This window comes from Bombus huntii, unplaced genomic scaffold, assembly GCF_024542735.1.
Source record: "Bombus huntii isolate Logan2020A unplaced genomic scaffold, iyBomHunt1.1 ctg00000293.1, whole genome shotgun sequence".
In the NCBI taxonomy this organism is placed as follows: domain Eukaryota; kingdom Metazoa; phylum Arthropoda; class Insecta; order Hymenoptera; family Apidae; genus Bombus; species Bombus huntii.
In genome coordinates, this window is record NW_026099494.1 from 1 (window position 1) to 18,876 (window position 18,876).

The 18,876-nt window shown below is 35.2% G+C and overlaps 1 protein-coding gene and 1 long non-coding RNA gene across 5 annotated transcripts; one reads left to right on the forward strand and one right to left on the reverse strand.

The window, feature by feature from the left end:
- The first annotated feature begins 1,110 nt into the window (after positions 1-1,110).
- Positions 1,111-14,605, forward strand: LOC126877927 (omega-amidase NIT2-A-like). 3 transcript variants are annotated; one of them, XM_050640350.1, is made up of 4 exons: positions 1,111-1,344; positions 6,008-6,192; positions 6,595-6,763; positions 14,368-14,605. In XM_050640350.1, the coding sequence occupies exons 2-4, from the start codon at positions 6,109-6,111 to the stop codon at positions 14,499-14,501; spliced, it is 387 nt and encodes a 128-aa protein (XP_050496307.1). In that variant the 5' UTR covers positions 1,111-1,344; positions 6,008-6,108; the 3' UTR covers positions 14,502-14,605. The 3 variants fall into 3 exon arrangements, with proteins under 3 accessions (XP_050496307.1, XP_050496306.1, XP_050496305.1); XM_050640349.1 differs by lacking the exon at positions 6,595-6,763 and adding an exon at positions 13,925-14,093 and having other exon boundaries at positions 14,368-14,604; XM_050640348.1 differs by lacking the exon at positions 14,368-14,605 and adding an exon at positions 7,038-7,265.
- On the reverse strand, positions 1,602-5,622 carry LOC126877928 (uncharacterized). 2 transcript variants are annotated; one of them, XR_007695459.1, is made up of 6 exons: positions 4,531-5,622; positions 3,185-4,019; positions 2,917-3,113; positions 2,650-2,745; positions 2,426-2,580; positions 1,602-2,096 (listed from the first exon to the last, which is right to left on the reverse strand). It is a non-coding gene; the product is annotated as an uncharacterized LOC126877928 (long non-coding RNA). The 2 variants fall into 2 exon arrangements; XR_007695458.1 differs by lacking the exon at positions 3,185-4,019.
- Positions 14,606-18,876: the final 4,271 nt, after the last annotated feature.

Here is an 18,876-nt window from a genome sequence, read left to right on the forward strand (position 1 = left end):
TGTCATCCTATCTTACTGTGAAGATACTTAGTTATGTTATCTAACATTATAAAAATATCATCAAATTCAAGTCCTTTTATTCACATCACATGGCCACGACGACTGGTTCTTCGTTATATAATGTTCTAAAATTTGTCGGTATATATAGGATGTACAAACCGTGATATCAAGGTATCAGTTCTTCCTTCCCAAGGGACAGTTTCATTAAAATTCTGATAGAATTAAAAATTAATTATTAATATTCTAACAATCATATATGTTAAATACGTTATAGTCAACGATATATACCTGAGCGAATGTAGGGGTGATTCCTTGATAATTATAAATGTCATCAGCCCACATCATTGTGCCACTTCTTTGTACTCCAGCCTCTAGATTAACAGCCTAAACAAACATACGAAATTTTATAGAAGCTGTACAAAATATAGTATATATGCGCAATATTGAAGCGTTCAAGGGGATATAAAGGTAATGTACATCACATACACGTGTACTCTCATGCAACCAAAATACAATTAGATTTAATAGTATAAGCTCTTTTATTCATCATAATAGATTGGAAATTTAAGTGTCTTACGAGGGTGAGTAAAAAGTTACCCGCTCTGTCGGTGTAGAATTTATTTTAAGCAATTGTCAAAAAAGACATACATCATTTTTTGACATAATCACTCGATTTCTGTATACACTTTGTCCATTTGCCGAAGGACCTTTGTATTTTCTCATTAAAAAATGTTTTGGGCTGAGCTGCGAACCACGAATGCATCGTCGTCTTCACCTTTTCATCAGCTTTTTCGGCATCCATCTCGCACAAACTTTTTAAAATCCAAATCTGTCGTGCACTATTGCATAAGCAGAGCCGTGGCTGATTTGCAAATGATTTGCCACATTATCCAGTGTCACTCGTCTATTCCATAGAGCATAAGTTCATGAGCACGTTCAATGTTGTCATCGTGGATGTGGACGGGCGTCCAGCTGTTTTTTCATAACACTCGTGCGATCTTCTTTGAACTTTTGTGCCCATTCAAACACACTTCGTGACAAAACACTTTCTCCATAATGTGCATTAAATCTTTGATAAATATAGGCATCAAACATAACCTCCGACCACAAGAAACGAATCACAGCATCCTGCACTGTTTTCCTGCAAATCACCATTGCAAAGCGCCATTACTCGCGCAACGGTCACAAACGAATTGACGTAACACAAAGAAACCTGCGCAGCAGCACTGAACAGATATTGACGTCATACGAAGAGTGCAGATGGATCAATACGGTCGACAGAAGTTTTAACTATCTGGAGTGCGGATAAATTTTTACTGAGAGTCGTATAGGAATCTATAATCTGTAAGTACACCTTTGGCTGAATGGAAATTTCTCTTACATATAGTCAAAAATGCTGAAACTGTGTATTGAATTGGAAAGTGATAAAAAATAAGTGAAGTTTCGAGGTTGCATGTGATTGCAATGAGTACACAGGACGTTTTTAGCGAATAAAAAATAATTTTGAAAGACACGAGACTTATCTTGTATTTTATGCACTCTCTGTGTCCGAATTTCCAGAAGCTCTCTATCTTATGAAGTGTTTTAGATTAGCCGGAAAATTTTGTACGTACGTACAAGAAGTATACGATCTAAGTGGAATATTCCATTATTCTCTTGATACAACAGAAACGAAATTTACAGAACTTCTCAGAAAGTTGGTTTATTATTACCAAATTAATAGAATTAATACACGTTTATCATCTTTACATACCTAAGTCGTGGAGGTTTATCGTGCGTAAAAAATTAGTGTCGTTTCAAAGTTACATTTCGTACATTTTAAGCCTATAATTTGTAACGTACAAAACAATGTAAATTTGAGCTGTTTTCTTATCTCCACAATAAGAAAATCCAACTTTACGTTTTTTACACAATGATATTTATGGAACAGTAATATCATATTATTGCATCGCTTGGAGAATGAAGTCAAGGTACGATGTGACCCTAGTGTAAACGCTGGGATACCCAGCTGTGCCGCACTTATAAGCATAAGACACAATACCTATTAAATACGAGGTTAATTCATGTTGTATCAGCAGTGGTCCGCCGCGGTCAGCCTGAAAGGATCGTTAAATTTTTAATCAAAGATACTGAAATATATCGATCGAATTGTATTGAAATTATACTTATATACAGTAATAATCTTCTATTGATTTGTGTATTGAAATACTCCAATTTATAACGTACATGTTATATGTATTTTGAGCAAAACTAAGATTAGAAGGAAATTAGATTAAATACCATAACGAGGTGTGAGAAGTGGGCAAAACTATTAAATTGTGTTTATCTATTATTTTTAATGTTTAAGACGTCGATTTGATGTTAATTCGAATCGACGTGTCTTCAGATACCGTATAGTTTTGTAGTAACTCTGTAACTTAATTACCGTACAAGAATCCTCTCCACCCTGAGCATGTTCGGCGCATATTATACCATCAGTGATATCAGGTGCATTAGGAAATTTGGAATAAGCTATTTTGCATTCGGCGTTCTTAATCACTGGCATTTGTACTTCCATTAATGCATTACGTCGTGGTCGTCCTACGAAGAAAATAAGAAAGATATTTAAGACTGGAACTATTAATTTATTATAAAATTGATATCACTTACTATATCTTAATGCTCCCCATCCAGCAACAAGGGGGTTATAGCCGACGAAGTTGCTCTTTCGTAGGGGCTCTTTCGTACAAATGGGATATACGTACCCTGAAAAATAAAAAAATAAATGAAAATGCAGGAAACGAATGACCAAAAGTATGAGAAAGAATTATACACGCTTTATGACACAATATATGTGTACAGTAAGAAAATTTCAGGATATGATACTTCAGTAATACTCAATAGCATATATATATATATATATATTTGAGGACTTACTCGAAAATGGCACCTCCTCCACCAATCTAAGAATGACAATATTATGATTGTGTATGTTTTCTATTCATCCATATGTGCACAATGTGCTGCGGTCAAAACATGCCTAGCCGATATCAGGGAACCTCCGCACTTCCATAGTGGTTTGTCTGGGTTTCGGGGATTACGAAAACCTAATGCAGCGATCCATGGCCAAGCGCCTAAAATGCAATAGTCATAGTTGTGAATATACATAATTTTTTCTCACATAACGGGTAACAACGATTATTACCTATTCGATATTCGATCATACAGCAGACGATAAGTACATACGTACAAATACTCTGAAATAGAGATTTGATAAAGACAGAAATTAAATTTTTATTCCAGTGGAATACAAATTATTAAATAATTCTATATAATTTCTATTTGAACTATACTGAACTATAAAGTTCAAACGTGTAATTTCTGCCCTAACAGTTTTGATCTCTATCCATATTATTACTCCTATATCAATTTTTTATTTCAAGCAAAAAGATACTCTTCCTAACATGAAGTAAAAGAAAGAAATAATTCAAGTTAATAAGTAAAGTTACTACCGATAAAATCATAGCATTATTATTTAGTCTAATTGAAATGTACATTGATGTGCTGTTTAATGCCTTTAAAGTTCATTCTTTGCAGTAAATGGCTTATTATTAATCGGAAAGAAAGACATAAAACGTACCAAGTTCAGCTGGTTTACCATCGACCACCCTGGTATGAGAGACGTTGCTAAAACCACAGTATGGTGGTCGCAAAGCCTTATACTTATACACAGTTTTTATTAAAATTTCTCTCTTCTCTTTGTTTGGATCGTTTCGGACAGCAAACGATCGTAACATTGCCCTGGTATCTGCACACTGATCGTCTATAAAAATCGGTGGCTGTACGGTACTGTATCTGCCATATTTCTTGCAGAGGTTTACATTTTCTGTAGTCAAGGCACCTGCCTTCTTGATTGTCCGGTGTGGTACATTCTGGATCAAACAATTTTAAAACATTTATACAGTTCAAAGATGCGTAAGAAAGCGACACCGATTACTCAACTTTCGAAGTAAAAAGCCGATCAAGTCCACCGGATTGCCCTACAGACACGTATTAATCCGTAAGAGTGAGTCATCATGTTGATAATAATTATCTAAAGAAACTTTTCACGTGAAAATATAAAATTTTAATTGATTAGATATTGTGTTAGCCATACTTAAGAAAGAAAATGAAAATGAATGAAATGAAAGAAAAGGACTACCTTCAACCTCATTTTTTAAATAAACACTTTGTCAGTTTTTCGGTAAATAAATTCTTAGGAATTCAGGACAGTTTTTAGTGAATCATTTTGTTTCGACCGTTCGCGGAGAGACGCGATCGCGAGATAGCACGTCAACGAGAGTTGTAAGTTCCCATTACGATTAAATAATCGACGCCACGAACTGATCGATCCCCTTATTTCGATTATGATAATAAGGGTAGTTCAATGAAATTCCACAGAATTAACACAAATAAATTAATGTTTATTTCAACAACTTATTAACTAGAAAGATATAAATGGAACAAAAAAAATGTAACTGCGTTTTGGTTGATAAGTAATGCGCGACATACCACATGTGTTGACGGTTCGACTTCTCGAAAAGTTCTGAACGCCTTTCGATTTTTTCGTTTTTTCTGGAAGGCGACCCCCACTACGTTCGGATCACGCCACATTCTTTTACAGCGAGGTAAAATACGGGCCACGAGTCGACGTTTCTGGAAGTCGCCCTGCTTAATGAACCATGCGCTTGCCACTACAATGTTTGTTTGCCGGGCAGACGCGACGATCCGTCTGCGACATTATAGTGCCGCGATCGATAGTTAAGAATATGACCTATGGTAAGCCCGCATGGCGTAACATTTCTCCCCCCGTTGAGAGGGTACCGATCAAACTAGCGAGGTGTGGTTGAGGTTCCCATCTTATTTCGTCTCGATGGCTAGTTGTTCGGGTTTCTCGAGATCGGGTTGAATTGGCAGTGGGACAAGCCTTTTGACGCCCCGATCCAAAATGCTCTTTGCCGTCTGAACTGTAGCTGTCCGGATGACACCATCGGCGCCTGGATGAACCTTGATAACTCGGCCCAGAAGCCAATGCAATGGAGGGAACGTTGTCCTCTCTGAGGATGACGATTGTGCCCTTTTGGATGCTGTGTCCACCCTTGCTCCATTTATTGCGGTTGGTTAGCTCGTTCAAATACTCCTTATGCCAGCGGTTCCAAAAATGTTGTTTAAGCTGTTGGATATGCTGCCATTTGGAGAGTCGGTTCGATGGAATGTCTCTGAAATCTCGATCACGTAAGCACATTAATGAATCGCCAATGAGGAAATGTCCGGGAGTGAGGGCTAGGAGATCATTTGGATCGGTGGAGATAGGAGTTAGCGGGCGGGAATTGAGGACTGCTTCTATTTCTATGATAAGAGTATTACGGTGTTAAGCTCATATGTTTCTGTTTCTCCACTCGCGCTGCGCCATAATATCCTTTGATATTTCCGATCCTCTGGTCGTACGAGGAATTGCCGATACATTTTCTCGATGTCGCCAGTGAGTACGTACTGATGAGCGCGGAATCTAATTAATATACAAAATAAATTGTGAATTGATTCGAGAATTTAGGATTTCCCCATTTTCATGATTATCGTGATTTTTGTATAAATATATTTTTAAGATACTAATAATTAGGTACTTATAAATTAGTATTATCAATTATTTTGCATTTATAATTCCGCCTCTAGTATAAGTGTTAATTGAAAACTAACTTTATGTTTCAAAAAGTACTAGCAAAGTCGTTGAGTAACAAGCCACTGATGCTAACACAAATAGCATTGTCGTAATTAAATTATTTCTAAATATTCATTTTTCATTTTGAACCTGTAGAAACAATTTATTATATATACTATTAGCTAAGTAATTGCATATTTAATTAAGTCGAAATATAAAACTTAGTTATTTTAATAATTTAAAAAATAAAAAACTGACAAACATTTCAATTTAATTTATGGTTGGAACAAAAGACAGTTATTCTTCATTAATTGAAATATTGCAATGCAGAGTACTTTCCAAAATACGCCGAGAGTATTCCTGATGGTGAAACGAGCGTTGCTTCATCGAACGCAGCTAAAGAAAACAACATCTATGTAGTTGGTGGTACGATGCCTGAAATAGAGGGCGCTAAATTGTACAATACCTGTACTATTTGGGGTCCCGATGGAACTTTGATAGCAAAACACCGAAAGGTAAGTAATATATTCCTTTATGGCTTTGAATTTGAAAATATTGGGGTGAAGAAAGTGACTCTATCTAGGAATAATTTAGGAATATACATATGTACATACGTATACTATAACCAATTCTATAATTTACGGTTTATAAAATACGTTATGATACGGGAAACGCCCATTTTTGTTGTAATGTGTTTGTTGTTGTATAAATTTTTCACATACTTAAAATATTATTATACTTATTTTTTCTCCTTTTTAAACATTATTAAATGATAAGATTTTTTAATAAAAGAAAGTGATAAAAACGCTGTCAGTTATTAAATAAAAAATAATTAAAGTTTAGGGAGTTGGTAACTTTGATATTAAATTACAAAAGTTGCAGCAATAGAATTAGCGACCACATTTTTATGTTATTAGGTACATCTATTCGACATCGACATTCCTAATAAGATTACTTTTCGAGAGAGTGATTCACTCAGTCCTGGTAACTCCCTAACGACGTTCGATGTGAAGGGCTGCAAAATAGGTATTGGCATTTGCTATGATATTAGATTCGAGGAAATGGCACGCATTTATCGGAACAAAGGTACAGTAACTTAATCGATCAATACTTAACTAGCAAAAAATTAAATATCTTTCTTAAATATATTCTATATAAAATTAATATAATCTGTAACTCTGTATAAAAGAAGCTTAATTTAAAAAAACCAGTATATTTGCTGAAAATGAAACAAATAAAAGAATTAAAAGCACAATAAGAGGACTGTCCTCGCATATTCAGAAATGATGGAATGTGAACCGTGCAACTACGAAGTTAATTGGTATTCGGTGGCTTCTTATTTCCTGCTTCTCTGGGTTAGGTTGCCAAATGCTGATATATCCAGCGGCATTCAATATGACCACTGGACCACTGCACTGGTCATTACTTCAGCGTTTCAGAGCGAATGATAATCAATTATACGTTGCCTGCATATCACCGGCTCGTGTTCCTTAAGCAAGTTACGTCGCATGGGGACATACACAGTTGACCAATCCCTGGGGAAAGATTCTTTACGATTTGGAAACTCAAGAGAATATGGCAGTCACCGATATCGGTAATTTACAGCTTAAAATTAAAAGCGAGAGATCCATGATGTAATTAATTTTTAGTCTCGTTAATTTATCGATTTAGCCATCTTCCTCTGTATTTGTTGAATTTATTAGTAAGCATTACTTATTACTTCGTATGTTTCTTTTTTCTATCAGATCTAAAAGTTGTTGAGGAAGTAAGGGCTCAGATACCTACATTTTCTCAGAGACGTACAGATTTGTACGACACTGTCTGTAAGAAGGAGTAACTCTACACTAAAACAGAAAATGTTTTTTTATAATATTTCTACTACGATATCCTTTTTTTGTGAATTATTACTAATTTCTTATCATTTGTACTAAAATGAATGACTCAATTAAGAAAACCAAAACGTTATAAATAATAATCTGTATATCTTGTGTATCAACATGTAATTGGATATTATAATAATATAGGAATGCTATAATAATATAGGATAATAATATAGGAGAATAGTAATATAGAAAAAAACTACATGCTTTTAAACACCTTTAATATCGATCACATAAATTGTTATAATTCACAATGATTACGCATACATAAAAGACCCCTTGATAGTAAAATTTACGATCAAAAGGCAATTACGTATCGTTTAACAACATTTAATTTATAACACCTTTAAACATTTAGACAGATTAACACATAACACTTCTTATATATAAACATCAATTCGAAGTTATCAGCTTGGAGAAATTGGGTCGATTAATACCTGTAGATTGTCTGTCTCGATGAAAGACTTAAAGAGAGCAAAAACATGATAATGCCGCTAATATAATATTCCTTCTTTCTTGTATCTGTCTGCCTCTCAGGTCGATTTACTAATTACAATAAGTAATTTCGCCTTCTTTGCGCTCTCTTTTAACGCATTCGAGACCGAAAGAAATTCATATCAGTCAGTAGGCAAGGGTATAATATACATATTTTATATATAACTTACGTAGTAATGTATATATCATGTTAATTTCATATTTTTTTCAATATAGAATTATTATATATATATATATATATGACTGTACATAATACATTATAGAATAACATAGTATATAATTTTATATTTTAAAAATATGAGGCATACTATTTAAGATTGTCATCGATTTAAAATCAAAGTATGAAAAGGATACCCTGGAGAGAGTAAAACACAGAATCATTCTAACTAAACATTCAGATCGTACCGACACCTAGTATCGTCTTACAATTAAATCTCGGTCTCGAATGGATTAAAATGAAATACATACTTGCAGCTTCAACATCTTCAATATCGAGAAGATTCAAACTTTACAAATAAATGTAAATTGCGATGTAAAACAACGCGATGTAAAAAGGGAAAAAGGAGGGAAAGAAGGAACAGGGAAGCAAAGAGAAGAAACGAATTTTTCATTTTCTCTTGCCAGGATATAAGATGCTAAGTAATCTTCCTAAGTAATCTCCTCCAGCTTTTTCTAGTTTGATCAATAATTATTAGTACATGTTAGGAAAACAAATAGAATTTTTGTTCTCAAGCGAGGTATAATCTAAATTTTGTATGTACACAAAAATGTTAAATATCTGTAATAAACATGGTATAATCAATTTTTTTACATAAAATTATATTGTATAGGCTATTGTTATTTAAACATTTTAAATTGGATGAAGAAAAAAAATGACGCACGCAAATAAAACGTAGGACATTTTAATTAAAGAGACTAATATAGAGATTTATCTACTTAACTGTGATTAAATCATCTCCACTTAACGCTCTACCTCTTCTATTAATTATGCTTCGTTAAACTATGATTACAGAGGATGGGTTTTTTGATAAAATGACATTCTGACAAATATATATAGATCGATATATATAGATATAGATAGACAAATATATAGATTCTTACAACAGTAGTTATGAATGAACAGTAGTTATTGTATCAATTCCGTTCTTCAGAGCTTCATTTGTGAAAAGACAATTCGCCAGAATATGGATTCACTGTAGTTATAGCTATAGGATTTCAATCTAGTTGACAGACTTGCTTTACGTAGAGAATATCTGTCTCTTGTTCTACCTTATCGCGATTCTCTCCTCATCTTATACGCTTTGTCGAGCAAAGTAATATTGGCATATATCTCGGCTCTGGTTACAATCATTAGTTTCCGCCTAAACGGTTAGAATCACATAGCTCGCGCCTCTACTCTCGTTTATTCAACATTCAGGCCATATGGTCGCATGCGACGAGTTTTATGTTAATTCCGACCGATTACAATACCTTTCTTTCGTTTACAAGGAACGACGAGACTGGCAGTTGCGTGATTTCCAATGCAAAAGCCGCGATATCTGCACGATAACCTAACCTCAACCGATTTTGTTGTACTATTCTTACGTGGACTTCGTTTGTACCACTTTCGTAACAAAAATAGAATACGTAGAACACAGCATTCCGTTATGCGATATTGTCGATTCCTAACATCCGAAAAATCAGAGATAATTATTTCCCTACAGTTGTACATTTGTGTGAAAAATTACGAACGTAAAGTTGTTTGGTGCATGCACAGTCCTCCCCTCCGCTGCATTTGCGTGGACATGCTAGAAAGATTCACTTTTCCACGGTGAAACTGTATGTATTATAATTTCATTTTTACAAAGGTCGAACATCCTACTATGCATAAATTTAATATTAATATAAGCAGGTTTCGTGTTAAGTATTACATCTGACGTATAAGCACACGTGTGTACGAGCCTTGGTTTTAAATGTCTTATAGTAGACACCGAAAAGATTATTCAGTTGGATATCTGACTCAATATCAATATTTTACTAGGAGATAACATGTTAAGAACACGTTGGTGGATGGCATGGGAGATGATGAATGAAGACATACTTCTGTGAGATACATAAAATAGTAGTCAGAACGTATTTTGGCGCTTGGGGACAGCAACAGCTTTTTTTTTTTTTTTATTTATTTGTTGGAATTACAATCAATTCTCGCGTTGAGAATTTTCAGTAATTTTTCTGGCGTGGCGCAGTGACATGGCTGTTTATTTACAATAAGTTAATACTTATTATAGATAGGTATAATTTATAAGTATTATAAGTAAGTGCATTAGCTTAATTTGGATAATAAATGAATCTAACGTTTAGGTCTAGCGGTAGTGCCTCTTCAGCCTGCGAATCTGGTCCGTCGTATCGAGTAGTCCAGTGATTAGGGGGTTTCGGTGTTTCTTGACTCTTTTGCTATATCTGTCGCTATATTTTGCTATTTCCTCTTTGACTGTAGGTATCTTGAGGTCGCGATGGATGGTTTCGTTGGTAACATACCAAGGTGCGTCTATTAAGGCTCTTAGCGTTTTCGATTGGAATCGTTGTAGTATTTCGATGTTGGAGTTACTTGCTGTTCCCCATCGCTTCCTATATCCCTATATTCCGTACTTGCTTCGCTTGGTACTTTTATAATTTTCGCAGTTACAATAAAAAATTTAATTCTTAACAGATTAAAGATTTAACCTCTTGCTTTATAGTGTACAATAATTTTTTTTTTTTTTTTTTTTGTATAGGTTATGTGATCCATAGTTTGAGTAAGCAGTACACACACACACACACACACACACACACACACACACACACACACACACACACACACACACACACACACACACACACACACACACACACACACACACACACACACACACACACACACACACACACACACACACACATATTTACGTGACAAGCTTTCATTTCAATCTATATTTAAGATTAATATTTTATCAGTTTCTGTTCGTAACAACATCGAAGTAGTCAATAAGTTTGAGGAGTATAATTAAGGAAGCTATGAAGCAAGAGGTTAAGAACAAATTCTGAAAGAGGTTATGTACAACTCAGTAGTACTGCTTTACATTACTTTGCGAATTACTTTTCAAGCATAAAAATAGTTTAACAGCCACTTATAGTTACTTCCTTACCATTACATTCATTAAATTCGTTTGATTTTGTAAACTAAATAACCACGCTGACCAGCCTCTTATTTAAAATAGAATTATTTTGTCATATATCCAACAGTTTACTTTCTCTTCGTAAATATTATTAATAATTTTATCAATTTCGTATACTTCCATCCTTCGTATAAGTGACAATAAATCAGAAGAGCTTCATAGCAATATTGAACAACATACAGTCAACTACAGCACCATTAGATACATCCACCATACAGTCAACTACAACACCATTAGATAACAGCAATACAATAGATTATTATTTTCTACGTGTCATTGATTCATCATCATCATTTTCCATTTTTTTAGCATATGTAAAAACGTATCTGACGTAATCTTACCTCGCTCTTTGAGTACAAAAATCCATTCAAATGAAACAAAGGGAAAAGAAATAAGAAAACAAACACTCACATACGAATCTTCATTACATAACTGTATGTACTCCTCGAGGTATAATTACTCAGACACGTTACAGCGTACCTTCTTCGTTCCCTGATGGCTGATGTTGATCGTTGACGTTTATAGTGAAAGAATTTCGTCAACGGCGCCATCTGGATCCCTGTTGAAAAATTAAACTAGCCGCAACAGCACCATTAAGCTCATCACCCAGAGTAGCTTTTGTTGCTGAGTCGTGGGGGAGTCGTGGAGGAATTATTATCATCAACGACATAAACTTTACCAGTTCCGGTAACGTTCTTCAGGTGATCCAGACATTCGAAATCACAACATTCTTTTCCAAGGCGAAATTTTCTGCATGGCTGTAGTAAAAAGAAATCGATCAATTGTACAGATCAATCGTCACTCGACTGCTCGAGAATTCAGGTCATCCAGAGAATAGAATAGAGACGTGGAAAAATGTAGTGCGATCATCGCAGTGGGAGGAAATAGGGGGATAGGGACCAAATGAATGAACGAGATGTTAAGGACAACTGACGATAAGTTCTTCTTTTGTCGGGAATTGCATGTTTGTGAATGGTTTGTGGGTGGTTAGGTGGAGAGAATTGAAGAGTTTGGAGGTGACTGGAAGAGTGTTTTGGGCAAGGTAGATTGCAGAATGGTTGCGGTAGCATTGTGTTAATTATGGGTTTGTACATGTAATCTTTGTATGTATCACTACATACAACCTAACGTATATTTTTAATAATACATCAGAGTTTTAGTTATTTCATAGCTATGAATTTTATACTCTATAATCTTGACGTTTTATTTCACAGAAGCGTTTGAATATCCATAAAAATTAAATGAACCAATGTATTCATTATCTTATAGAGAAGATATATTATTTTTAATTATGTTCCAATTATTTATCATGATCCTGATTTCCTTATTCTGAAAATTTGAAAGGAAGTTTTGTAGTTTGATACTTTCAGCGACAAAGGGTCAATATTGCTTTAGTATATTTCGTCACATATACATGTATATCTATATGAATTGAGGACTGCTTCTATTTCTATGATAAGAGTATTACGGGTGTTAAGCTCATATGTTTCTGTTTCTCCACTCGCGCTGCGCCATAATATCCTTTGATATTTCCGATCCTCTGGTCGTACGAGGAATTGCCGATACATTTTCTCGATGTCGCCAGTGAGTACGTACTGATGAGCGCGGAATCTAATTAATATACAAAATAAATTGTGAATTGATTCGAGAATATAGGATTTCCCCATTTTCATGATTATCGTGATTTTTGTATAAATATATTTTTTAAGATACTAATAATTAGGTACTTATAAATTAGTATTATCAATTATTTTGCATTTATAATTCCGCCTCTAGTATAAGTGTTAATTGAAAACTAACTTTATGTTTCAAAAAGTACTAGCAAAGTCGTTGAGTAACAAGCCACTGATGCTAACACAAATAGCATTGTCGTAATTAAATATTTCTAAATATTCATTTTTCATTTTGAACCTGTAGAAACAATTTATTATATATACTATTAGCTAAGTAATTGCATATTTAATTAAGTCGAAATATAAAACTTAGTTATTTTAATAATTTAAAAAATAAAAAACTGACAAACATTTCAATTTAATTTATGGTTGGAACAAAAGACAGTTATTCTTCATTAATTGAAATATTGCAATGCAGAGTACTTTCCAAAATACGCGAGAGTATTCCTGATGGTGAAACGAGCGTTGCTTCATCGAACGCAGCTAAAGAAAACAACATCTATGTAGTTGGTGGTACGATGCCTGAAATAGAGGGCGCTAAATTGTACAATACCTGTACTATTTGGGGGTCCCGATGGAACTTTGATAGCAAAACACCGAAAGGTAAGTAATATATTCCTTTATGGCTTTGAATTTGAAAATATTGGGGTGAAGAAAGTGACTCTATCTAGGAATAATTTAGGAATATACATATGTACATACGTATACTATAACCAATTCTATAATTTACGGTTTATAAAATACGTTATGATACGGGAAACGCCCCATTTTTGTTGTAATGTGTTTGTTGTTGTATAAATTTTTCACATACTTAAAATATTATTATACTTATTTTTTCTCCTTTTTAAACATTATTAAATGATAAGATTTTTTAACAAAAGAAAGTGATAAAAACGCTGTCAGTTATTAAATAAAAAATAATTAAAGTTTAGGAGTTGGTAACTTTGATATTAAATTACAAAAGTTGCAGCAATAGAATTAGCGACCACATTTTTATGTTATTAGGTACATCTATTCGACATCGACATTCCTAATAAGATTACTTTTCGAGAGAGTGATTCACTCAGTCCTGGTAACTCCCTAACGACGTTCGATGTGAAGGGCTGCAAAATAGGTATTGGCATTTGCTATGATATTAGATTCGAGGAAATGGCACGCATTTATCGGAACAAAGGTACAGTAACTTAATCGATCAATACTTAACTAGCAAAAAATTAAATATCTTTCTTAAATATATTCTATATAAAATTAATATAATCTGTAACTCTGTATAAAAAGAAGCTTAATTTAAAAAACCAGTATATTTGCTGAAAATGAAACAAATAAAAGAATTAAAAGCACAATAAGAGGACTGTCCTCGCATATTCAGAAATGATGGAATGTGAACCGTGCAACTACGAAGTTAATTGGTATTCGGTGGCTTCATATTTCCTGCTTCTCTGGGTTAGGTTGCCAAATGCTGATATATCCAGCGGCATTCAATATGACCACTGGACCACTGCACTGGTCATTACTTCAGCGTTTCAGAGCGAATGATAATCAATTATACGTTGCCTGCATATCACCGGCTCGTGTTCCTTAAGCAAGTTACGTCGCATGGGGACATACACAGTTGACCAATCCCTGGGGAAAGATTCTTTACGATTTGGAAACTCAAGAGAATATGGCAGTCACCGATATCGGTAATTTACAGCTTAAAATTAAAAGCGAGAGATCCATGATGTAATTAATTTTTAGTCTCGTTAATTTATCGATTTAGCCATCTTCCTCTGTATTTGTTGAATTTATTAGTAAGCATTACTTATTACTTCGTATGTTTCTTTTTTCTATCAGATCTAAAAGTTGTTGAGGAAGTAAGACAAGACGAAATTTTTTGCATGTCTGTAGTAAAAAGAAATCGAATCTGGTCCGTCGTATCGAGTAGTCCAGTGATTAGGGGGTTTCGGTGTTTGTTGACTCTTTTGCTATATCTGTCGCTATATTTTGCTATTTCCTCTTTGACTGTAGGTATCTTGAGGTCGCGATGGATGGTTTCGTTGGTAACATACCAAGGTGCGTCTATTAAGGCTCTTAGCGTTTTCGATTGGAATCGTTGTAGTATTTCGATGTTGGAGTTACTTGGACAGCAACAGCTGGTGATACTGTCATACACCTCCATTTATAAACTTTCGAAAATCGATGTGACCTTCAAACTTTAGTGTATTCTGTTTCACAGCACAAAATGTTTCCGAAACGTACGTTTATTGTTACAATAAACTTGACTAGTGGCTCTGAAATACTATCCTTGAAAAAACAATGGGGAAATTGGAGCAAAAGCAGAAGGAAATAAACAAAGACCTTGTTGGTTCGTAAAAATAAAATATGCTACAGGAAAAACTTTTTCCAACGGATTGAGATGCGACAAGCTTTAAAAGCTATGACGCGAATCGAGCGTTTGTCTACAAGAGCGCATTTTCGGTGGATATATATGTCGGAATGACATTGGGGATAGGGTTGTCGGTGTTTGAGGAGTCTTCATTGAAGGTAGCCATCGTTGCGGTGTAACGAAGATACGATTTATTGACACAGGTATGAATAACACAGGTTTGACAATCTACCACGGCGGTGAGACGTCCGCGACACTAGTGACAATGGTCTCCGGTTCGATAACGAATCCGCGGCCAACGGGATGACAGATGGGCGTTCTCGCTGAATCTAAGTCTGATTCGTAAAAATAATTGCTGAGCGTAAAGACGTTACTCTTTGGTCGACGGGAGCGCGTAAAAGAATGCCCGTCCCGTCCCGATGATGCCACAGAGGAAAACTATAATGGGGTGTGTCTAAGGACACGAGATCATCGGATTCGTCGAGGAAAGCCTTCGTTTAGGAAGTAAGGGAAATTGACGTTGCTGCTAATTGGTCAATCTCCATATCGGTGGTTAGAAAAAGATGGTAGCCGCCCTCGAGGGAAAGTTGCTAGTGGGAGACGTCGCTCGTTGAAAAATATGTCTCCCCTATCTTCCCGTAGTTGGGACAAAGACTGTTTGTCTGTTTGAAGGACTTTAGTTAACTAAACCTTAAGATTTATAACGGGCCCTCGGGCTAGCCGAACATGTACTGCGGAGACGCATCGACATCTGGCAATCATCTTACTCGAAGAATAGGGTCTGCGTGTGGCGAGCCACGGGACAGAAACCGTGGGAATGTTTACTGTCGCGTGTCGCCACGAATATTTCTTTTAAGGAGAGCTATAGAATTACTCCATACCTTTGTTAGGCAAAGCGTTCATCCCTTGACCGCGGCTACGTTGGGCGACAGACTGTCACCTCGAGCCAAAGCTCACCGTCACTAATCTCGAACAATTACAATCGGATTGAATAACTACAATAGTTTAGTTACAGTTATAGTAGACTTTAGATTGCAATGTTGCGGGGCTATCCAAAGGTTCCGGTGTCCTTTCATCTCCGACATATAGATATACATGTATATGTGACGAAATATACTAAAGCAATATTGACCCTTTGTCGCTGAAAGTATCAAACTACAAAACTTCCTTTCAAATTTTCAGAATAAGGAAATCAGGATCATGATAAATAATTGGAACATAATTAAAAATAATATATCTTCTCTATAAGATAATGAATACATTGGTTCATTTAATTTTTATGGATATTCAAACGCTTCTGTGAAATAAAACGTCAAGATTATAGAGTATAAAATTCATAGCTATGAAATAACTAAAACTCTGATGTATTATTAAAAATATACGTTAGGTTGTATGTAGTGATACATACAAAGATTACATGTACAAACCCATAATTAACACAATGCTACCGCAACCATTCTGCAATCTACCTTGCCCAAAACACTCTTCCAGTCACCTCCAAACTCTTCAATTCTCTCCACCTAACCACCCACAAACCATTCACAAACATGCAATTCCCGACAAAAGAAGAACTTATCGTCAGTTGTCCTTAACATCTCGTTCATTCATTTGGTCCCTATCCCCCTATTTCCTCCCACTGCGATGATCGCACTACATTTTTCCACGTCTCTATTCTATTCTCTGGATGATCTGAATTCTCGAGCAGTCGAGTGACGATTGATCTGTACAATTGATCGATTTCTTTTTACTACAGACATGCAAGAAATTCCGTGTTGGAGAGCGATATTGCGAGTTCGAGTGCCTGGACCATCTGAAGAACGTTACCAGAACTGGTATAGTTTATGTCGTTGATGATAAGAATTCCTCCACGACTCAGCAACAAGAGCTACTCTGGGTAATGAGCTTAATGGTGCTGTTGCGGCTATTTTAATTTTTCAACAAGGATCCAGATGGCGCCGTTGACGAAATTCTTTCATTATAAACGTCAACGATCAACATCAGCCATCAGGGAACGAAGAAGGTACGCTGTAACGTGTCTGAGTAATTATACCTCGAGGAGTACATACAGTTATGTAATGAAGATTCATATGTGAGTGTTTGTTTTCTTATTTCTTTTCCCTTTGTTTCATTTGAATGGATTTTTTTACTCAAAGAGCGAGGTAAGATTACGTCAGATACGTTTTTACATATGCTAAAAAAATGGAAAATGATGATGATGAATCAATGACACGTAGAAAATTATAATCTATTGTATTGCTGTTATCTAATGGTGTTGTAGTTGACTGTATGGTGGATGTATCTAATGGTGTTGTAGTTGACTGTATGTTGTTCAATATTGCTATGAAACTCTTCTGATTCATTGTCACTTATACGAAGGATGGAAGTATGCGAATTGGGAGAAGTCAGGTTGAGAGATGCAAGATTTATACGCTCGTTCTGTCAGTTATCCCAGTGTCTGTTACGCGATAGAAAATGAACGAACTGAATAATAAATGCATTATCGGCATGAAGATTGCTTGATGTAGGCCACCGCTTTTTTTCTATCCTTCCGATACCATTTTTCTTTTTTTTCTTTTTTTGCGAAACACTTTGCTAGTCGTGAGAAGCAGCAATTCCCTTCTGCGAATCAATTACGGTTCACGAGAAATTGTATTATAGCCTGGAACGTATTCAAATTATCTTCAATTATTCTCGGCTGTTTCCATTTCCATTCGTCTCTTACGTAAGTACTCGTTTGATGTACGTACATAGTGAGACAATAATCGTTAACACCTTTAATGTCTTCAGTATTATAGAATAAGACGCGAAAATACGTTGAAACCTGACTTTTAGATTCGCGAGACTCTATAAGGCTTCGAAAGTCTCTTGTTTCAGGCCGAATAAAAAATTGTAGATGAAGAATTACATTGCGAGGTCTGTTAAGGAAAATTTTAAATCGTATCGTTGTAATAGGATTATTTCAGCGAGGGAAATTACGTGTTGCGTGCGAAGCCACGAGCTTTCTTTCAGGCTAATATACATAATTGTCCTATCGAACTTTCCATCTAAACCGTTGCGCTCACACGTGGATTTTGCATTTCAATTTTCTTACTTACAGTCCAGTCCAGTGAGACCAAGTTAAATTTTTCAGCCCTCCGAGGTAGAATATGTTTTATAGAGAGACGTACAACGCCATGAAGGGGAGACAGATCAATAAATTGGGTTATCTTTAAATTACTGACAATCATTTCATCGACGCGGTTTCACCGACACCGAGTCCCCCGGCAACGTCTGTCAAAGCTTATTTACCGATACACTGAAATCAACCACAATCATTTTACCGACCTCTTCCTTTGCTGACAGTTATTATACTCGCTGTCATATGTTATCGTTGATTATACATCTTTATTTACAAATTCGTTCCTGTGTATAACGAAACAAAGGAAGAAACGAAAATGATACGTTTCATGACGCATTGTTAAATTATTAATTAACGAGAGTTACATATCTACATGAATGCTTTGAAATGTCAGTTATAATTCATGAAAATGGATACAAGCCATTTTACTATACATAAATAGAATTATAAAGACATGTTACGTACTAATGCTTT